Below are 24,373 nucleotides of genomic sequence, written 5' to 3'. Positions count from 1 at the left end.
AGCCCCTAAGTATATTAATAAAAAAATGGCCCGCGACTTAGCCTGTGATTTCGGCCCGCTATGTGATTGAGTTTGACACTCCTGCCTTAAGTCTACTGAAAAAACAATAAAACATTAATTAAATCCAATAGGATTGTTTTGCATCCAATAAGGATTAATTATATCTTAGTAAGGATCAAGGTTCAGTTTTATTTTTACAAAGAAAAAGGAAATCAATTTGAAAAATCTGAATTACTTGATTAAAATGGAGTCTATGGGAGACAGGCTTTCCGTAATTCGGAGCTTTCTGGATAATGGGTGTGATACCTGTATTTAATTACATATCATTCAGCAATAGATTAGGAACCATAGTTTTTCCTTTACTTCATAATTGCTGCATTTGTTTTTAGCCATACAGGTATCGGACCCCTTATCTTGAAACCCATTATCCAGAAAGTTCCTAATTACGGAAAGCCCATCTCCCACAGACTCCATTTTAATTAAACAATTATTTTTTTTTAAATGATTCCCTTTTTCTCTGTAATAATAAAACAATACCTTGTAGTTGATCCTAACTAAGATATAATTAATTCTTCTTTGAGCCAAAATAATCCTGTTGGGTTTAATTACTGTTTAAATAATTTTTTTTAGCAAACTTAAGGTAGGAGATCCAAATTACAGAAAGATCCCTTATCTGGAAAACCCCAGGTCCCAAGCATTCTGGATAAAGGGTCCCATACCTGTACTAAAAATGCTATTATAGGTCTGTAGTTTAGCCCAAAGCTATTAGAATTTGGGGGCAGGCTTATTATAACAGGAATGTAATACAAAGAGGTTTAGAATAGATCATAAGCATACTGGAGGCCACATCTGGACCTCTCGATGGACAGCCCTAAATAGGTGATTTAAAATGCTTAAGAATAACTCACATATGTGTAGAGATGTATAAAATCAATGATCTTAGAAAAACAAATGAAGGAACAAAGGAATAAAAGATTATAATAAGCAATATATGTCCAAGGGCCACACACATCCTACATCTTTTTAATCATCCCTCTGTACATGCTATGAGAAAACTCATAGGTTGGGGTTGTTTCTGCTAATAATGTCGCCATTAATAATGCCATTTTTGGCTGACTGGCCACACATCTTTTGACATTATACCAAGCCCCTTCAATGGCTTCTTTCAACATTATTCAACACTACAAGGGGGCTATAGGGGAAGATGTGGGCTGATCCATACATCTCTAAATAAGCAACCCAAGAAGGCAGCTTTCGGCGTGGGTAAGATTATTCCTTGTTCTATATGAATCATTTGACTATAAGAGGCAAGCCTTGATTTTTAGTTTCAATAAAAAAAATATGATCTGTTCAAATGTGGATATGTTTTGTGGGAAGAAGCTTATAAAGTGGGGGCTCCTAGTATTCCTAGAATAGAAACAATCACATAAAACCTAAAAGAGACTTTCACTTTCCAACATATTTTCCAACTGATTTTAAAAATTATTTTGCTTTGTTTGTCCTCACAGCTCTGCTGGATTTCACCCTGCCATTAGCCTATATAGTAGGGAAAGCCACGTGTAACAGACACTGCCAGAAATATAATGGCATATATTAAAGTTACTAATATAATCTACCAAAAAAAATCCAATGCATTTTTCCATGACGATTTGAAATGTGTGGGAATCTCATTTTGTTCCTCATTGTGCCATCTTGCTTTAGAACGTGCCAAAAGATGTCGCTACTATTATGTTGGATTTGTGCAAACACATCAATATGATGTCAACTATTGCTTTAGCATCAGCTTTGAATCACCTACGCGTTGGCTTGAATGCAACTTTATATATACAGCTTGTATGCAGTAAATTCCCTATAATAATGCCAGGTGTTTGGGCTCTCAGTGTTAGAAGAGGAAAGAGTCCACTGGGATGTAATCCTTCTTATACAGAACTGCTGCCACAGCAATTATCTGCTTTCCAAAGAATGCTCATAGAAACCAAAGCAGCTATGGGGTCACAGAACCTAGACTTGCCAAAACAAAAAAAAATCACCTTCATAAAAGAATAAGATGATAAAGTGCATATAAAAGACTATAATTTATAGCAATGTGGGAAACACAGGGGACTCAACTTGGAAGCTTACAATCTAGTGATCTAGAAAATATACCAGACAACAAAAATGTGAAGAACGAGTAGGTGGTGTGGGTTGAGACTTAAAGGAAACTATACCTTGCATATAAAAACGGAAATATATTTATAGCTTTTCAGTAAACATATTGACAGTTTTATTCTACACAAGAAGCCTTGCATAAAGGAATACTGTCATGGGAAAACATGTTTTTTTTCTTCAAAACGCTTAATAAAGCAGTTAATAGAGCTTCTCCAGCAGAATCCTGCATTGAAATAAATTTTTCAAAAACACAGATTTTTTATATTTAATTCTGAAATGTCACAAGGGGCTAGCCATCTTCTTCATTTCCCAGGGTGCCAGAGCCATGTGACCTGTGCTCTTCAGTCACACTTTACTGCTAAGTTGCAAGTTGGAGTGATATCACCCGTTCCAGCAGCCAATCAGCAGAACAATGGGCAGGGAGCAAGATAGCAGCTCCCAGTTCTATGGTGAGTTTGGAAGTGTAAGTAGTAGATTAGAGAAGCCTGAGGCAGAGCAAACAACATCATTTAACTTGGCAAATACATTCTAGGGTTGTCTCCTGTCTGGTTAGGATTTCCAAATTTAGAAATGTGGACAGGCAGTTTTTGCCCTTCCGATAACCAGGCTGCCAATTGCTGACGGCAACATCTAACCACATCCTCTGATGTTTCCAATGAAAGGAGAGCATCATGCTACAGAATACAATGATATTTGTAACCATTTAAAGCTCCTACTTTTTTGGCAATAATTTGGAGAAGGTGCTTTCCTATTTCCACACAATAATACCCCCATACACAAAGCAAGGTCAGTAAAGAATGGGGTTGTTGACATTGGAGTACAAGAATGTGCAGTAGAGTAATAACCAAGGGCCGCACCTCCATGGGGCCAGTTGGGGATGCAACAAAGCAAAGATCTAAGCCCAATCAATACAATACAATAAATTTGCACAAATGTGCATGCTTGGTGGCGTATGGGGTTGGGGCCTGGGTGCAAATTCTGCGGCCCATGCAATTCTAGTAACGCCACTAAGAATTTTACATGGAGTTTGGTCTGGAACAGCTAAGTTAGTCACTTTTTAAAAGATATTTTGTACTTTAAAAGAAATACAATAAAATTTTGGGGTTTAGCTGGAAAGTCAGTCTGCATAGCGAATTGACACGTTTCATAAAAAAGGGAAACTAACTAGTCGGCATAGTTGTTACTTTATGTGCAGAGAAGGCCATAGCAGAGTTAATCCTATAAACACATGCACTGCCATTTCCCTGCCTTGCCCTACTTGATATTGCTAACTCATCTGCCCTTCGATCTGACAAATAACTTGAAAGTAGGTTGGAAGCTTAAATTCTTTGCTGCATACTGATCTACAGGCAGCAGGGACAAGGGGAAAACCATGTCAAAATAAGAACAAATCTGCATCGACTCCCAAAATGACATTATGTTAACATATCCTGTTCTAGTTTAATATATTCCTTTCTCTACTTATATTTATAGCAGAATGAGAATATAGAAAACTAAAGTACAAAGTTTGAATAAGGAGTTGAAGTTTTTTCCCTCCATGCATTTTTCACTATTTGACATAATTGTGTATATGAAAGGATTTATACTAACACTAACCTGACATAGGCACTTTGTTAGTCTTTCAGCATATTGGTGGCTGCAGAACCATTGTGGCCCCCCTTTGGGTACTAACCTGTCACTGGCTGAGCCTGTTGGATCTTATGTCACATCCAGTGCTGAGTGGATTTGGTTCAGAAACATGGTTAGATATTTATCTTCCTTTGTATCACAAGATGCTTTTTCTTACACACAAGTTATAGGTAATTTTGTAGAATTTATTTCAAGGGAAATGTACTGGTAGATGGGAATCTACTACACCAGGTATCTGGTGATTTAAGAACTTACCCACATATGTAATAACAGGCACTAAGAACAGTAACCCACAGCAACCAATAAGATTTGCTTTTAAACATGTGACCAGTAAATGTTACCAGCTGATTGGTTGCTATGGTTTACTGCTTCTGGGCAAACGTGGTGCCTTTTATTACATAACCCCATAAGTCTTAGATATGTCAAAAGATACAATTGGGCACTAAGATAATTAAACACATGAGCAGTGAGGGGATGGAGAGATTTTGCCCCGTGCAGAAGAGAGCAAATAATGAAAACTATCATGAATAATGAGTGGATTGCTGCAATTACCCTGTATGCCCTGGTAAGTAGTCATTAATCATCTGATTTGATTTAAGATCCTATGGTGCCATGCTGCTGCTGCTGCTGCTAAAAGGATCTTCACCGAGTGTAAAGGGCCAGGGACATGTAGGCCAGGCTCTGCCAAGAGGAACCATTTTATTACAATTAGCAATGAACTGAAATCTAAAGGTAAAAAATAGATCATTCTTAATAATAAATCATTAAATTAGGGAATGTAATATTTTTTATAATGGGGTGCTAAAAAGTTAAATACCAGATATTGCTGGAACCCTGTTTTTTTTTATTAAATAAACTGTAATGTACATTATATTGCCCACTATAAAAAAAAATATATAAATAAATAAGAGAGCAGATATTTTTTCCAAGAGCCTTCTCAGTGCTTGGAACTGTTACCAACATTGGATAGACAAGTGGATACTAATCAGAATTTCAGCTAGAAAGGGACAGATACAGTGCTCAGGGCAAGCGTCAGGAGACATATCTGTAAGCTCAGGGACACTGTGGAATGGGGCCTGGGGAGTATTCAGTCCTATGAACATAAACATCTCTTCCCATCCCAACTTTATCTCTTGGCTGTGTAAGAGAGTACTTCAGCTATGGTAACCCTTATCTTGAAACCTGATATCCCGCTCTGAATTACGGGATGGTCATCTCCCATAGAGTCCATTTTAAAGGACATGTAAATCCTACATTTTCCTACTATGCATATAAGTTGGGCACATCTCAAAACAAAATCATTTGTATTGCATATATCCCGTCCGTTCACCAGCACCATGACATTCTCCTAACAGTAACTGCAGCTTTCAGCCGGTGGCCACTTTCCTTCTCAAACATCTTCAGTGACATTTACATCTGGAAACAGCACATGTGCACTGTAATGTTCATGCAATGAAGAATGCAGTCTTACACAGGCAGAACTTACTGTCATAAAAGTTCTGTTCGAATAGAGCACTGTAATGGTTAAGCTGAGCTCAGGACAGGAGGTTAGGAGAAAAAACATGTTTCTCAGCAGAGTGCACAGTGAGAGCAGAGTTTCTATGGAAATCAGCAGTGCCATCTCTTCATTGGCTGTTAGACTGAAGGGTGTGTTTGATAACATGAGTTGAGAGGAACTGAGCGTGCTCAGTAGCCAACAGCCATAGTAGAATCCTAAGTTATTAAGGGGATGCTGCAGCCTTACCATTAGGGGAGAGAGAAAAGAGCTGCACAGACTCCAGCCCAGGAATGAAGGATTTTTCTGAGAGAGGAAGTCAGATACCAAAGTACATGTATACACAAAAGAAGACAAGAAATTCTGTGTTTGCTTATGGCTGTATTTACATAGAACCTTTTGATAAAGCTTACTTAGTTTTTTCCTTTCCTTCTCCTTTAAGAAAATAATCCTACAGTTTAAAAATGATTTTTTTTTTTCAGCAACAAAAAAAACCAGTAGTTTGTACTTGATGGTAACTAAACTGCACAAATCCACATTGGTGGTGAAATAATTCTGTTGGGTTTATTTGATGTTTAAATTATTTTTATCAGCCTTATAAGGTATGGAAATGTAAAGATCTCTTATCTGGAAACCCCCTGGTCCCTAGTATTCGGGATAATAGATCCTATATCTGCAACATTTTCTGTGGTACAAATGCTTTACATCCTGTCACATACAGCAACTCTATATGTACATTTAAATTGCTCAATATATGCAAATTCCATTCTTGTTAATTCCGTTTAGGCACCTCAGAAATGCCCTAAGGCATAAAATTGTATTTACTTCATATTGAAAATTTTTCATACATTCCAACAAGAAATCTGCTTGCTGCATTAGGTGAAGTTGCAAATAATGAGAAGTGGATATAAAGGGTCTGTACTAATGCAGTTTTAAATGCTTTACAGAACTTCAAGAAGGCGTCTGCCTCTCCACATCTGAGTACCTGACAGACAACACAAGCGAGTAGAAAGGGAACACATTTTAATCGAACGGCGGAACAATATTTCACAGCTGCAAATGAACTGTAAATCATTTATATGTTAATGAGAGCGAAAATATATTTATAACGTGCTCGTATCCCCGGCGCTGCGCTGACAGCTTATGGCACCTTTTCATATCTAGAAGAATTGTGTATATGTTGCTGACGAATATTTAGACCCTTTGAAAAACGTAGGTTAATACGAGGGACCGTGTTTTCGTTTAAATGCTCATAATAACAGAAACATATTTTCCTGACCTTGGTCAAAAATTGTAATGAGAAAAAGCAACATAAAGGTTTACAGGTGTTCAAGGGACTCTGGCCCCTAACAGTAATAAATCCTTATTTAATATGAAGTATCGGGAGAACATTTTTCATCCTTTGTAAAAGGGTCTGCGGATTCAAATTTGTGCTGATGTGAAACCAATTACAACCTTCTATTACCATACAGTATATTATATTTGTTATTCTATATGATATTGTGGCTTGTATTTCTAGAGTTTCCTATGGGGACCACAGCATTAGCAGGTATACATAAGTAACACAAAAGTCCAAGTATTTATTCACTGGACAACCTGAACAAAATAGATCACCAAACATTCTATGAAGGAGGCACATGATCAATAAAGTCAAGTGGAAACTGGAAAAACCATGGTAGGTAGGAATGTTTTTTATCCAGAATGCTCTATGAGACAAAGTAGATGTAGAAATAACGCGGGCTGTGTTCACTCAGGCTGAAACAGCTAGTACAGGTGCTGGCGTGATTAGGGGAAGGGCTGGTAGATGAGTGTTCCTGTCCAGAAAGTAGGAACCAGGCAGTGGATGAGCTTTTGCAGTTTTTGGAGAGCCAACCCCCCCCCAAAAAAACTCCTAAAGACTGCAAATAAAATAATTTTCAAATATTATATTAGTAATAATATTTTTTCCTGAATAAGATTGCCTTAATAGTGGCTGGAGCAATGTTAAAAACAGGTGTCTGAGGTATTCAGGCTGCCAGTGTACCAGTCTGTTCTGCTGTCAGAAGAATAAAAAGACTTTACTTTGTTTATTTCTCTATGTTGTGTGAACTGAAGGCTGCCTATTTGTGGAAATCCCTATTGCAAATAAAAAACAGGCAGGTACCTGCTTGAAATGACACTGGGTATCATTAGGGGTCACAACTAAGAGTGCTCCAAAATGGATGCAATAAATAGTCCACGCTATTCAGTAAGCTACTTGCATCCAAACAAGTTCCTGCACTTACATATTGCATTCTACCTGGCTCTGCACCATTGCATTTGTTTTCAGGTGCGATTGCAGCAGACACACAAAGGGCCCTTCCCAAAAGAGCTAACAATCAAAAGGTGTTTATATTCACTTTAAGCAAAAAGAAAAAAAAGGTGGTTTCTCGTGCTCTACACAGCGCGGCTCCAGTGAGCTATCTGCTAGGCCTACAGATATTTAATGAGCTAAGTAACTTTAACAAAACAAATTTCTGTAAAAATGTGAGGAAAAGATAAGCAAGACTTTGGTATTGCTTAGTAATGCTTTTTTTTTTTACGTAAAAATCCATTTTATATGCAGAAGCATTTTTTTTCAAATCTTTTTGATCAAAACAAAACGGAACAAAGGCAGAAACACAGGATAAAACATTTTCAGATAGAAAGGCGGCACAAATAAATATCTTTCTGTATCTGCTACTTTCTAAGTGGTTATTCATTCTTCCCTCGCTGCACATTTCTCATTTAAGAAGCAGAGAACTTCCAGCCCTTACTCTCTGTGACAGTTAAACCACAGGGAATAAAGCAGATCAAGATATGCACAGAGCAGCTGTCTTACCTTTTTGGCTTTTCTTAGATACGTCCTGGCAGAGTCCTTGAACGCTTCATCCTCATCAGGTGCCTTGGCTTGGAGATAGCATACCCATCCCAACAGATACCATACCTACAAGACAAGGCCATTCTTTAGGTCACACTGTGTGTAATTACTGATTATAAACCATATGTTAGAGGGAGAGAACTGTAGCAGCTGATATAGTAAAATACAACCTATTCAGAAGTAAGGGTTACCCAAAGTGGAAGGCCCTAGCTTACTGAAAATACGCAACACTCCTTCTTAGGTCTTCCTGCCATAATAACTTTATAATACACAAAAGCCAAGAACATGCTGTAAATTATATTCTTATAAACAATGCTTAGTGATGTAATCAGTTATCATCAGTGCTTAGTAATATAATTTCTGTCACATGGGTCACTTAAACTTGTATATTATAATAAATAATGTACTGTTGTAAAACATGAGGATATTAGAAGGCACCATGGAGTTCCATGACCATAGTTCCTTACAACAGGGAGTGCATTATTCACTAAATGTTTTTTGTGATAGCAGATTAGTTCCTGTAAAACACAGTCAAAAAAGTTAACTAGTCAACCATCAAAGTGGCAAAGGTAGATCCCAATAAGCACAACACTGGTATTGGCATTAGTACTTAGAAAAGTGGGAGGAGCTGCAAACTCTATTGAATATACAGACAGTCATAATTTTCCATAGAAAAAGAGACAGCTTGAAAAGTAAGTGGGTAAAGGGATGGCTGCACTCAATCCCAACTGAGAATGTGGGGTCCCCTGATGCAAAACAACTAGCAGAGAAGAGAAGAAAACCTATATAGAAGGGTTAAAGATCTCACCATCTTGCAAAAATGAAAATTTTGCTTGAAGTTGGCATTGCATAGTGCTCTAGGTGGTGTTTGCCACAAATCTGTATGGTATTAAGGCTGTGGTTTTAAATAAATCCTTGGTTTTTAGACTTTAAACCCTCTTTTATAGGGTTAACAACAATAAAGGTGAGTCTATGAACTGATCCCACCCTAGAACCATACCAACTGCTGTGCAATAGAAAGAGAATAGTAAGTTGCTTCTGTTGTGGCTTTGTGTGTGTGTGTGAGAGGGAGAGAAACCACAAACAACATGGATGAAAGCTATAAAATGTCCTAGAGAACAGAAAAGAGTTTGTTGGCAACATCCGCACACAATCCTGTTTGTCAGAGCAAGGTAACAGTGGGCAAAGTGTTGTGCACAGAGTGAGGAACATCTGTTACAGGAACAAATCAAATTTCAAAGCCCAGGAAATTAAAGAAAATTAATACAAAATGCGGTCTCAGAGAGTCTAGATAAAACCTATTTATCAGCTAATATTGGATTTTACAGAACTCAGGAGAAGAGACCTGCTGTGGACTATTTTAAACTGTGTAATTATAATTTTTTTTAAAAAAAGTGTGCTGCACAATAACATTGGGTCAGTGCCCCGCTAATCTCTATAGATAATTACACATGCTCAGACGTAGCTCTCCTTGCCATTTCATTTAACAACAAATATGACAGTTCTGCTTTGTATGCAGTGTGGTTATAATCAAATGCACAGCCAACCTGTGCCATCTTAATGATTTGTTCTTTGGCACAGCTTTTAGCACCGAGCACCTGATTGAATGTACTGTAAGGTTTAATTTTATTTACTACAGAGGGTAAGAGAACTGGCAGCGGCACAAACAATTCCCTCCCCTTATGGCACTAAACAGTACCGGCTGGATGTTCTCACCTTACCCACAAACACGATGGTATAGGTTGTGTAACAGCAGCAGAAAGGTCATCATGCCCTTTATTCAAGAGATTTCAATGTTATTTTTTAGTAGTTAGTGTATCCAGCTAATGCTAATAAAGTGAGGCCTCTAGTGACTAAATCTAAAGCAGCATATTGCTACAATACCTGCTCACAGGTCTAACTTGAAAATGTAACTGAGCCCCATGCTGACTTGCAATGACCCCTAAGCTAAGCTTCTCAACAGCTGCCCAGAACACACTGACATGCCTAACAAAATCCAAGATGGTGACTCCCTGTGGACAACTTTGAAGGCCTGAATTATTATTGTTATAGTGAGTCTGAAGCTTTAGGCTAGTGCAAGTTTAGTAAGTTTAGTATACAAAATACAGCATTCCTAACTCTATTTGTTTTTAGGATTTTCATTCTTGAGTAATACCCCATAGCTGCAATATCCGCAATGGTCAACTACACCAAGACCAAAGAAAGAAAAATGCGTATGAGCTACTATTCAATATTGCAAATCCTCCACATGTCAAGATCAAATACATTGTTATCCAAATTCAGTCAAACCTAACTCAATCCCATGAAGCCTAATTCTTTACACTGCAGAGACTGGCAATGTCACTGGGGATGAGGCCATCTGTATAGGTATGTAGGAATAGGAGCTGTGATGGACTATCTCTGAGCAGGTGTTTAGCTACAGAAGCATTACATATTCCCTTTCACTCTCCATCAAAGCTTTCACCTTTAAAATGACTAAGGACAAGATCACACTGGGTTTTGCTGTGTAATTCAGAAGCTACAATAACAGCAATGTCGGTGCCACTGAGCTGATATGGGGGGTGGGTAGTGCTGTAGTTATTCTTGTTACAAATGTAAAGGGTCAGTGCACTGTTATTCCTAACAATGTCTAGTTAGATACCAGACTAACCCTGCTAAATACCAGTAGTCTGCCCTTCAACCTACAGCCTGTCAACTTGAAAAACAGCGCCTGATGAGTGTTCTGCTTTATACAAAGGTTCTCGTTGGCCTGGGTAGAAAACTGATTAGTCTATTGCCTAGCTTTCTAACCTCTATTTACTGAACTGTGGTCACTAATACTGAGTCCAGCATGTAGCCAGATTACCTTGTGTTGGGGGCAAAATTGATTTTATTAATTTTCTTTTTAATGTTTTGTATGTTATATGTACCCTTAATACTTCTATAGCGCTTATTTTGATGTCATGGGAAAGACATTATCTTGCATTACAGCTCGCCCTCGGCATATGTACTAGTTAATTCTCTGTGACCACCCTCCTTTACCTACAACCCTACATATAAACCTAATCCCTAAGCTTTTTAACCCTTACCCTTTAACCCTTACCCAAAATTAATCCTGAAAGCAAGTCCCTGATTGGTTGCTGTGAGTTACTGCAATGAGACAACTTTGGACATTGTTAATAATGAGCCCCATTACCTCCTACATGATGATAACTAAGCTAACATAAATACATGCTGATGGCAAACCAATCATTTTGTTTGAATGCTTGTCATTAGCTGTAAATAATGATTCTTCATATTGTGAAAAAAAACTCCAGACCCCAATCATGATATGTATCTTGTAACACTACCCAGCATACATATTAGTACAAGACAAAGAAAGAAGAACTAATGAATTAATATCCCAACAGGCTAACCATGCTACTGACTAGGGACAGCTTAAGGCTAAGGGAACACAAGTAGTTTGACCGCCACTGCCTTCCAGCAAAAACAGCAGTCAAAATGCCCCTGTCCACTTGCCACTGCTCCAGATTTCACTGAATGTAAAGCGCCATGCATAGGGGTAACCGGCAGATCTTGGTTCTAATGCTCAAGTGAGCGTTCTTGGTGCTGAGGTCTGTTTGTTAGCGCGTCACATGCGTCCAATGCAGCAATTTTATTCACCATCATCAGGAGCGACGACAGCTAAACAGGGGCATTTTGTCTGCAGCAAAGGGCACTGCAAGTTTTCCAGATATCCTTCAACCTATTTGTGCTCCCACAAACACTATATGTTAACTCTAAATATCTGTATTTGCAAGTGTATATAAGGATTACACCTTGGTCCTTCATCCTGTTGAAAGCATTCCTTCTAAACCAGGGTCATTCTGGGACAATTGCATTAATATAGATTTGCAATGGACGGCATCAGCAGTTTCTAGTCCAAGCCAACAATATTTCTGGAAATATTACCTGCTGCATGTCTGATGTGCTATACCAACTAAATAAATGTTTATGGTTCAGTCTCTTGTACTTGGTTTTGTCATCAACAAAACTCCTGACTAAACAGAATACTCAAATTATTCTCACTAGTGCATAAAAGACAAAACATCCTTTGATGAAAAAGGAGTTATTAAATCACTGTCGGCACACAGTGGACTTTTTAAATAACAGGCTTGAAAGATGAATCCTTTGCAGCTATCCTACATTAGCAGTGTAATGCTATCTAGTGACACAGTACAGTGGCATTGTAATATCAGCTGGCTATTGCTTTTTTTTTTTTAATTTTGTTCATGGGGGAAAAGACGTTTTTGCTTTATTGCATTGCAAAATATAGATGTTGGCTTTAGTACATGGATTGCTAATTATGACACAAACATAATAGGACTAACAGATATATTGATGGAGAAGGATGTAGGAGTAATGGTAATACACATAGCAGTCTGTATAGAGGAAAGTATCATTTGGCATGCAAGATTTTGCAGTACAACTAACAAGCAGTCAGTCCTAAAGTATTTGTATTTTTGGAGTGATTTTAGGAGCAGTCTATCAAGAAACTAGCAGCAGGATAAAATGTCATTGTTTCCTAGGGTTAAAACACATTATAAGTTTGGTAAGATTTATTTCTACTGTAGGTGGCAGTTGTGAGCAGGGCTGTGGAGTCAGAGTCGAGGAGTCGGAGGCAATTTTGGGTACCTGGAGTCGGAGTCGGCAAAAAATTAACCGACTCCGACTCCTACTAAATTTAAATAGGAATAAAAAAAAAAAATAAAGCAAGTTTATATGTCCCAATTCACAAACAGTCATAATTAATTACTTCTCTGCTATAAGAATAAAGCCCAATGCACTCAGTGCATAAACGAACACGTTGAGTGACCATGAAGCATGCTTTTCATTGACTGTATGAATGTATAAAATACATTAGCATATTAAAAACAGAGGAGTCGGAGTCGGATTTGGAAGTATCAGAAACTGAGGAGTCGGAGAATTTATCTACCGACTCCACAGCCCTGGTTGTGAGTGTATAAATCAAAGAGGCAGACAGGCAGGAGGAAGAATGCTGAAGTACCTGGGCCAGTGTGAGCCAAGATGAGCCCACTGCCTTCCTGTGACCCACTGAAGGCTGTCCTGCACAACACTAGCATAGCTGTAGCTTAGAGTAAAATATCTGAATGAAAAGTTACATTTGATAGATGTAACTTCGCTTCCAAAGCTCAGGAGCACACTGAACATGTGCTGGGCGCTACAATAGACATCGCCATGGATCGAAACTTGTTTATGGGCATGGCGCCTTTGGGTTCGTTCAAAGGTCCATAACATATGGCACAGTATTTCCTATTCCTTTGTTAGACTTTAGTCTTCTTTTAAATTACCTGGACAACTTCATCGTCCTCTTCTAGAAGGGCTTCAAGGACTTCGGACGCAAGCTGAAAAATAAAGCCACAACCATTAGTATAACTATACAATATAGTATGATAGTATACAATATACCATAAGCGTATGAGATTTGTTACACAATAAATAGAAAGAAGTGTTGTTCAAATACACCCAAAGCCCAGGCCTCAAGGGTCTAACAGGTAAAGATTAATATTAAAGAAAACTTTCAGGTCAAGTCTATGGCTCAGTAGGGAAAAGTATAAGCCACTGTCTAATCCTTTCAACTATTTTCAGTTTTGAAAGACATTTTGCTTGTACTCCACAACCATACAGTGGGACTACTGGGATCAGCAATAAATCTGTGGTGTAGAAAAATAATCATTTGCATCATGGAATAAAGCCCATCTCACATGTCTTCCTTTTTCAACAGCTGTAAAAGTATTTTTTTTTAATTGAACAATGTTTCCTACACATGATCCTTCAAAGTCTGGCCCATTTTAGATGTCCCATTGCTGTAGTTTAAAAATACCCCCACAGCATGATGTTACCACCACCATACAGTACTTCGCAGTAGGTAAGGGATAACCAAAGCAAGCACACCAGCCTATATCAGAGGGGGGCTGAAAAGAAGGCATTTCTTAAAAGCAAATCATGTCTGGAGTTTGCCAAATAGCATTAAAGGGACCCATCTGAGAAGAGGATTTGTGGTTGGCTAAGGCCAAACTGATGCACACTGTTTGATTAACTCTACAGAAGGCTGTGGAACAGACTTTGCAGTGTGCAATAGCCACAAAGTCAATGTAATAATGTGGTTTGGAACAGTTATCTAAGCCCAGCCCCCTCTGTAAGCTGTGGAGAAGTTGTTACAATTTTTAACATCAGTGTTTTAGTCCCTCCTCCACTGCCAGGATTTCAAATGATACAGAAAGACGAATAACTGTTTTGCAGCTGGATTTCAAATGGTATTTGTTCATACTTTTTGAAGGGACAGATTACAGTGATAGGTGTATTAGGAGTTTCTGTGTTGTGTGGGGCTCGGTTCGGAAGCTGGAGTTCCCCATATAAAGCTGCAACAAAACCTCTGTACAATAAAACATTAATGACCTGCAACAGTTGCACAGAGCAGTGTACCCCAGTTTTCTAACATCAGTCAATCAAATTAAATTATCTGAAAAATGTCTAATTCCTATTCCTTCCTTGCAACCTTTTCCCCTCCCCTACAAAGTACCAATAGGCCCTTCAACTGAACTAGAGAACCTGGGTGTCCAATGAGGGCTACCAAGCATTTTGTATTTGTATCTAAAAGTATTCCAGTGGCTAACCCTATAAACAGGGCCATGGCCGATACCTTTTCTGAATTCCTGACCTAACCGAATAGTTGGAAGTGTACACTAGCTATACCTGGTAAGTGCCAAAATGCCTACCTTTACCAACAAAGCTAAGTGTATAACTTATTACATTACATCCTTTATCTGGAAACCCATTATCCAGAATTCTCCAAATTATGGGAAGACCATCTCCTATAGACTCTATTTTATTCAAATTATTCACATTTTTAAAACTTTTTACCCTTTTCTCTGTAATTATAAAAGTATAATTTTACAAGTACAAGTACATTTTACTTGATCCCAACTAAGATATAATTAATCCTTATTGGTGGCAAAGAAGCTTTTGGGTACATTTCATATTTTAATGTTTTTTAGTAGACTTAAGGTATGGTGATCCAAATAACTGAAAAACCCCTTATCTGGGAAAACCCCAGGTCCTGGTCATTCAGAATAACAGGTCCCATACCTGTATTAGGGGTTATCTATCTTGAGTCAGGTCCCCCGTTGAGGTACAACATTCGGCTGGGGCCACAGATAATAAATACCTGCATAAAAACATTGCTACATGCACCAATTGTTTAAGCAAATAAGCGCAATATCCCTAGGCGCAACTCTGCCGCTCCACGATCCCCAGCGTGAATGACAGGCGAGGCTTCCTTGATGTAAATTTTCACTTACGGTGCAATAACAAGAGTAAGCTTCAACTAAAAGGCTGAGAATGATCAAACTCATAGGTGCAAAACATAATCTTATCTTGTGCTTTTGTGCAAATTAAAACAGAAAAATGCTATGGCTGGGAGAGGCTTAGGTATATACAAGCAAGCTATAAAGCTGCCACTGTGCAAAGTGGAATAAACCTATGATGAATTATATCCACATTCAGTTTTAATACCAATATATAAATTAACAATGACTGTATGCAAACATTAATTGCTTCTTTTGAAGACAATTCCCCAAGCCATCATTAATTTATGTGAACTATGAAAAGCTAAGCTTTACTGTATAAAGCTGTTTCAGAGATGAGCTATTACTAATGTGAGCACTATGCATTTCAAACACAATATGTCATTTTAGATTAATAAATCCAGAAGGAATTATGTTCTGCATATATTCCAACCTTAAATGTTGTACCATCATCCCTGCTGGTTTTATGGGAAAAAAATCAAGAATGCATTTTTTAAAGATATTAGCATGTTTTCAAAGTGGATGAATGATCATGAACATAGCAATATAAGGAAAAGGTTTTCTATTAAAAATATATAATGTTGAGTTAATATATTGCAAGTGTCACTGATTCGAAGGAAATACAGCAGCTAGGCCACTGGATCTCAATCATATCCTCGACAAGAATGCTTGCAATTTGTTAGGCACCCCCCCCCCAGTGATTCTAATCACTTACCTGAGACCCCTGAGCTGTCTGCTTCAAAAATGCACCCAGCTGGGGTCAGGGGAGTATTAATATATAGGCACCTGAGGACTTGTGCCTAGGGCAGCAGCTTTAGGGTGGAGACCCTTGGGTGCCTATATAATCGACTTTTTTTTTAGGAATACAGGAGGAGTTGGGGGTGAGGGTGTACGTGGCCATGACAAGCGGAAGTGACATCATGCTGCACATGAAGGCACTTCTGCTGACTAGGTGGCACATTTAGGGGCAGCGCCTTGGGTGACACCAGATCTATATACAGCCTTGCCTGGGGTACTAGTGTAGGGTGTGCCATGTCGCCACCTTCTTTCTCTTCGTGGATCCCTGTAGGGCCCTGGACTGGGTGGGCACCTATAAATTCACAAGCCAGAAGAGGAAGCCGGCAGTGTAAGGTCTTGGGCGGGGAGAGTGAGCGGAAGAGCTCAACCCGAACCCACCCGCAACCAGCAAGTGATATGCCAAGGTCAGCCCAACCAGCGGGTCCCGCAGGTATCAGGCCGGCCCGCACATCACTACAGGTTATGGTACTGGGAAACCTACCTGTGGTATCTACAGAACTGAAATAGTAATCTGAAAAGTCTGGCAAATGCCACAGCCACATAGGGGAGGCTGTTTGCACCTTTGTGTACTTGAAATGCCAGGGCCGTTTTGAATCTCAGATTAGGTTCCTTAATGTGCTATGGCCATACATAAATAAAGCCTTTGCTTGTGGCAAATGTGGGTGCCTCTGTTTTACTCAGTGTGGTTAATTCTTTTCAGACCTTGCAGTAGGCTGGTTGCCAGGTAAGGTAAGATTAGTGTAATAGTGAAACTAAAATCAGTGGTCACAGTGTTAAATGTAAAAATTTTGGATTACTTTATAATCTGCTTTCATTTAGATAAATCAGTTAATATTTATTTTAATAGAGTACAGAATAGTCCATATCCATAAAACACATTTATGCTGTATAGTACAGAAGAAATATCATTTTTGGATATGTTTGTGACACTAGAAGATTTTCAGATGACAGCTATGGAATTCACTTACTGTTTCTATGATGCAAAATGATGACGAGGGGCTGCTTTTAGATCCGTCTCTTCCATTTCAGATGTCATGTTTCATTTTTAGATATGTCTTGCATTTCAATATTTTATAAGTGTCCCGGATTTTACAGAACTTCATGTTTTTTTTGACAGAAATGTAAACACCCAGGAGCAAAATTATCTCAGTACAATAATCGCAACCATGTACGACCTAAGGAGCACCATTCTGTGTAACTCCAGCTGTTACTGAGTGAAACCTCCTAAGACAGACTCCCCGCTGCAAACCTTTAAGCTACATCTAGCACATCGGGGCTCCCCAGCTGTTGCAGAGATCTTTCTCAGCTCATAAAGCTGTCAGGAATCCTGCATGGGCTGTGCCAATGATTATAAAAAGAGCAATAAGATTTTGGAGCCTAAGTTTTTAATTCTGCAGCTTCATCAATATAACAGTTAGGCAACGTCCATCTCATCACCTGGAGCTAAACTAGAACCAAGTCCAAGCCAACCACTCTTAGGCAGTAATACACAGGCCAAAACTGCTATCATAATTGCAGCGCAATATAATTTTGTTGGCTGGAGGATGCATAACCCCAAACAATGGTATAAGAGGAAACCTGTTTTCCATACATGAAGTCCATTAACAAACTTAACACAAAAAACATAAAAAAATATTCTCCAATGGGAACATAGCTCTGTAATAATAAAGCATCACATTCCCTAGTCGTTCTCCTACTTAAGGGCAGACAGGGAGTGGTAGACGAGAGTGGGTAGGCGAGCAGGTATTGGGGGGTGTTAAGGGTGACTCTGCACGCTGGGCCCCTCTGAGGATTGTTTTTTTTTGCAGGAGGGCCTGGCACCATTTAAATACTCCATGATCAAATTGGTAAAAATCCAAATGTATTGACTGCACCCTAATTTCCTCCTGTTCAACCAGTGGTAATGTCCAAAATCAGTTTGCGCTGATAGCAAATCTCAAGCATTTAGTCTCAAGTTAAAAGGGTTGAGGAGACCGCCTCATACACATGCAAATAAGTCAAAGGGATTCTGGGAACAATTTCCATAAGGCCCTTAGAAAATTCCCAATTACATGGGTTTATCCTATAGGCTAAAGCTCACCCACTGGGTTTTTAGAGCAGAAGCCAGGATAATAGCTGATCAGATTCCCAACTACAGACTGGTTTCGCCCTTCTTGGGGCTCATCAGTGTAGTGCAGGGTTTTCTGATCAGGTAGAGCCAGGACAAACCCTGCACTACACTGATGAGCCCCAGGAAGGACGAAACCGGGTAAATTATAAAAAAAATAACTAAACTACGTCTGTATTAATTCCCAGGACACTTATATTTTTGACCAAATGTCTATGTCAGTGCTGTCCAACTTCTGTGGTACCAAGGGCGGAATTTTTCCGACCTACGTGGTGGAGGGCCGATAATGGAAGCCAGTTTTGACCACTCCCCTTTTTGAAACCACACCCACTTGAAACCACACCCGTTATCACATGACCATACCCATATTAATGGTTGTAGTACAGCAAAAACCTGCCATACTCCTGCCTTTCCTACCCTGCCTGCGTGTGCCATACTCTGCCTTCCCTACCCTGCCTGCGTATGCCATACTTTGACTGTGTGTGCCATTCTTGGCCTGTGTATAACATACTCTGCCTGCCCTACCCTGCCTGTGTGTGCCATACTCTGCCTGGCCTACCCTGCCTGTGTGTGCCATACTCTGCCTGCCCTATGCTGCCTGTGTGTGCCATACTCTGCCTGCCCTACCCTGCCTGTGTGTGCCGTACTCTGCCTGCCCTATGCTGCCTGTGTGTGCCATACTCTGCCTGCCCTACCCTGCTTGTGTGTGCCATACTCTGCCTTCCCTACCCTGCCTGTGTGTGCCATACTCTGCCTGCCCTACCCTGCCTGTGTGTGCCATACTCTGCCTGCCTGCCCTACCCTGCCTGTGTGTACCATACTCTGCCTGCTCTACCCTGCTTGTGTGTGCCATACTCTGCCTTCCCCACCCTGCCTGTGTGTGCCATACTCTGCCTGCCCTATGCTGCCTGTGTGTGCCATACTCTGCCTGACCTATGCTGCCTGTGTGTGCCATACTCTGCCTGCCCTATGCTGCCTGTGTGTATGGCACACACAGGCAGCATACATTGACACAATGTTGGCACTGCTCCTACAGTCTGCACAATAACTATATATTAAAAAACGTTTTAATTGTAGGACCACCTCAGTATATGTTCTTTTTGTAGTGTGCAGGGATTATTTGTGGGTTTCTACTGCTCCTACAGTCTGTCTGAGGTGTGAACAGGGGAACAATGTGGGTGATTACAGCCTGAGCCTGAGGTGTGAACACTGCAGGGTGTGAACAACACAGGGGATTACATTTTGAATCAATACAGAGGGTTTACAGCCTGAATCTGAGGCGTGAACCATGCAGGGGGGGCAGGAAATCACAGTACTGATACCATTTAAAGCTTACACAAGAGTAAGCCATCAAAGCAGCCAGACAGGTGGGGGGCCACACAGAGGGGGGTCGCGGGCCGCCAGTTGGACAGCACTGGTCACGTGTTATCACTTGTTCATAGTTTTTTAGTTCTTAGTTTTAGCACTATTGGGTGCAATCAATTAATATGGAGTTTGACTAATGTTGTACTCATGAAAATCACCTAGTACCCATCTGAGCTAAGAGGGAATATGGTACACCGATGGGGTTGGCTATTCACAAGTGCTGATTTGATAGGACTACTACTATTATAGGGTCAATAACGCCACAACTGAAAATACCCTATAACGCCAGCACATTCACTCCACCTGCAATTTCAAATTCTCAGGCTTCACTTACAATAACCCTGTTCAATTAATTATTAAATAATGTATTAACTATCCCTTTCTTAGGGATTTTTTTCCATGAGAATTGTCAGAAACTCTAGTTACAAAAACTAAATTTGTTGCTATAATTGACCTATTCCTATAGTAATGTACGACAGCATCTTGCTGTTGGTGCTGCTTTTCATTGGCATGGTCTGGGCATCACTTTTTTTTTCAGTCTGGTAACAAAAACTAGAGTCCGATTGAATGGTGAATGTCCTATAATGGCCCAGCCAAAATCCTGATGCTAATTCAATTAAGAAACTAGGGCACTAACAAAAAGTCTATGTAAATACAGCCATAAGCACTTACAGTAATGCTGCATTGATTCCTCTGTCAAAAGAAACACAGGATTTCTTGTCTCTTTTTTTGTAAACATGATGTTTCTGTTGCTGACTTCCTCTCTCAGGAACATCCTTAATTCCCATGGCCAGAGTCTGCGCAGTTCTCTTCTCTCTCCCCTCTCCTGCTCCCCTCTTACCAGAATGCTAAGAACTCCCTCCCCCCTCCCTTAGGAATGTGTGATCTGAGCTATAACAGCTAGATGGCAGACAGGAAGCTAGTTAAAATGGCAGCTGCTATCTTAAGCAAACGGAAAAAGCTTCTAAAGCTGTTTACTCAGGTATGGTAATGGTTTCTGCATAATAAATATATTGTTCTAGGTGTCACTAATGTGGCAAATCTATTGGCAGTAAAATGCCAAAATGACTGTCCTTCTCCTTTAACACGATATCACTTTTGTCCTCCAACAATAGGCAATTGTAACGGTGCCTCTATTCTGTTGAAATCATATGGCTTGTATTTGTATCCTTTAAAGATGATGATAAATAATAACAGTAATTGAAACAATATATTTTTTTCCGTTAAAGTGGTTTGAAATAAAAATATCACAAACAAGAACATTGCAGTACATTATTCTATTACAAAATGGAAATTGGTCAAGGTTCATTCTGTTGTATACTAAATAAAACTTAGTACTAAGCAACTGCCGAACATCCATTCACCGCGTTTCCAACATGTAATCTGAAATAATTTATACTGTGCTGAGGGAAAGGGGAATGATAAAATAATGCCTCAAGTTCAGAATTTGTAAAACATTATATATTTTTGTTTCTCTGCAATGAAGAGTGACAGTAATTCTAAAAGCAAATGCTTGCCCCACTAATGGACTTTAGAAAGCACTTAGCGAGCATTAGCTGACGGCTGGAACAGCTAAACACAGAGCGCTACATACACACTCCCTACAAAGTTATATTAAGGTTAAGGATCAAGGTTAATTGTGCTGGAATTCTGAGTTTTTGCTCTGAGGCCATTATACCAACACCTTGGATATGTAAAATGGTACCATTAGTAGGAACACACTGTTAAAAAGCCGCAAACAAGTTCAGCTACGGCATCATTTTAAGGGCAAACGAGTAAAATGTGTCTCTAAAAAGACATATAAATTTCAGTTAATGTAAGAGCATTTTAATTTATACAAAAAAATCTCTGCACATGAAACCACATGGCATACAGAAGCTGAATAGCAAGTGTCTCTGTCTATCCATAACAAAGAGATCCTGAAATACGGATTTTGCTATACGTAACACTACAGGTGTTAATACAGCCAAGGCAGGCGACCGTAAATAGTTTAGATCAGCGGTTCTCAACCTGTGGGTCGGGACCCCTTTGGGGGTCGAACAACCCTTTCACAGGGGTCGCCTAAGATCATTGGAAAACACATATTTCCAATGATCTAAGGAATAATTTTATGGTTGGGGGTCACCGCAACATGAAGAACTGTATTAAAGGGTCGCGGCATTAGGAAGGTTGAGAACCACTGGTTTAGAAGACTAGAATTCTATAACCAGTGTAACTTTTGAAACTATTCATATATAAAAAAATCATACTATTAGCAACCTAACTCTTATGTCAATCAGGTATGGGTTCCATTATCCATAAACCTGTTATCTAGAAAGCCCAGAATAACAGGACAACCAACTCCCATACACTCCATTAAAGAAAATAATTCTAGTTTTTAAAAAGTATTTCCTTCTTTTCTGAAATACCTTGCCCTTGATCCCAACTACAATATAATTAATCCTTATTGGAGGCAAAACCTATTGGGTTTAATGAATGATTTAATTATTTTTTTAGTAGACTTATAGGAAAACTATACCCCCAAACAATGTCTCTATAAAAAGATACTGCATAATTCAGCTTATATGTAAAACCCTAAATAAACCATTTTCATAAAAATATACTTTTTAGTAGTATGTGCTATTGAGAATTTAGGTATCTCATACATTAGGTAAAGATCTGAATTTCTTCCATAAAAAAAACTGTAGTCTGTGAAAGATCCTTCTTTCTTACAAATAAACAATACCGGGATGTTTTTAAACTAATAATGGCAGTGTTTGCCATTTAGAGTGTGCAGGCCTAGCACTAGCAAGCTTCCCCATGAGAATGCATCATGTTTAGGGATAAAGATCATGAAAATCTGCAATTAACCTTTATGAAATGTTTATATGCAACCTCTGAAATTATAAAATGCATGGAGTACCTGTTCAGAACCTTTCATATTTGATCGCAATCCTCTTTTAATTACTTTTCTTTATTCAATTTAAATACCGGTTTTTTTTTTTATATAACTGGATATGCATATGTGGGAGCCTGTATGGTGTGTCATTAGAAGCATTAAAAAGATTCAATGCATCCATTTAAAATGTTTTCCAAAAGCAAGTCAAGGTAAGTAGTAGAACTATACATCACATAGAACATCTTTTTGCAATACTTTACAGCAGTCACAAAGAGATGACCAGAGATTATTATAGAGAAGGATTGCCAGCTGTCCGGTTTTGACCTGAATTGTTTGGGTTTTCTTATGGCTGTTTGGGTCCCAGCCTTGGGAAACCCTAATAATAATATGCCCAATAAATGAAAAACATCGAAAAATTAAGATACTCACTGTGATTTTTTTATTTTTATTACTATGGCTATGTTATAAACAAGTACAGTTCGTTTCTTATTACAGAAAGAAAAAAACAATCAGTCAGAAATGAGGAACTGTTTTTCTAAATTAGAATCGTTGTATTTCAGAGATTTCTGGTTTCTGTATAATAGATTAAAGGATTGGATTTACTCAACGGGCAGAATAGAGCTAGGGTTGCCACTTGTCCGGTTTTGTACCAGTAATCCCAGTTTTTCAAAGGGCTGTCAGATGTAAAACTTTCTGTCTAATAGAAAATGCTGAGAAAACTGGAGAGAAATCCAGCCAATTGGGTCTCCATGATGCATGAAGCATGGCTATGGGGTCTCTGTGATGCATGAAGCATGGCTATGGGGTCTCCGTGATGCATGAAGCATGGCTATGGGGTCTCCGTGATGCATGAAGCATGGCTATGGGGTCTCCGTGATGCATGAAGCATGGCAATGGGGTCTCCGTGATGCATGAAGCATGGCAATGGGGTCTCCGTGATGCATGAAGCATGGCAATGGGGTCTCCGTGATGCATGAAGCATGGCAATGGGGTCTCCGTGATGCTTGAAGAATGGCAATGGGGTCTCCGTGATGCATGAAGCATGGGAATGGGGTCTCCGTGATGCATGAAGCATGGCAATGGGGTCTCCGTGATGCATGAAGCATGGGGCTATGGGGTCTCCATGATGCATGAAGCATGGGGCTATGGGGTCTCCGTGATGCATGAAGCATGGCAATGGGGACTCCGTGATGCATGAAGCATGGCAATGGGGTCTCCGTGTTGCATGAAGCATGGCAATGGGGACTCCATGATGCATGAGACATGGCAATGGGGTCTCCGTGATGCTTGAAGCATGGCAATGGGATCTCCGTGATGCATGAAGCATGGCAATGGGGTCTCCGTGATGCATGAAGCATGGCAATGGGGTCTCCGTGTTGCATGAAGCATGGCAATGGGGACTCCATGATGCATGAGACATGGCAATGGGGTCTCCGTGATGCTTGAAGCATGGCAATGGGATCTCCGTGATGCATGAAGCATGGCAATGGGGTCTCCGTGATGCATGAAGCATGGGGCTATGGGGTCTCCATGATGCATGAAGCATGGGGCTATGGGGTCTCCGTGATGCATGAAGCATGGCAATGGGGACTCCGTGATGCATGAAGCATGGCAATGGGGTCTCCATGATGCATGAAGCATGGGGCTATGGGGTCTCCGTGATAACTCTGATGACAAAATATTGAGAAGAAATGTTTTTCACCTAATTACTAGCTGGCATCTTATCAGC

The 24,373-nt window shown here is 39.6% G+C and overlaps 1 protein-coding gene across 2 annotated transcripts in view; it reads right to left on the bottom strand.

Annotated features, from left to right (window-relative positions):
• Positions 1 to 24,373, bottom strand: part of LOC100488559 (probable assembly chaperone of rpl4) — a 223,051-nt gene that overhangs the window by 27,367 nt on the left and 171,311 nt on the right. For both annotated transcript variants that reach the window (XM_018094801.2, XM_018094800.2), the window contains 2 exons: positions 13,481 to 13,534; positions 8,112 to 8,216 (listed from right to left, as the gene is read on the bottom strand). In XM_018094801.2, coding sequence (XP_017950290.1) covers positions 8,112 to 8,216; positions 13,481 to 13,534 — 159 coding nt within the window. The remainder of the gene's footprint in view (positions 1 to 8,111; positions 8,217 to 13,480; positions 13,535 to 24,373) is intronic.

The sequence above is a fragment of the Xenopus tropicalis genome, chromosome 6 (genome assembly GCF_000004195.4).
Source record: "Xenopus tropicalis strain Nigerian chromosome 6, UCB_Xtro_10.0, whole genome shotgun sequence".
NCBI lineage: Eukaryota > Metazoa > Chordata > Amphibia > Anura > Pipidae > Xenopus > Xenopus tropicalis.
The sequence above is the reverse complement of the archived record's forward strand: the minus strand, read 5'-3'. Positions and strand labels throughout refer to the sequence as shown.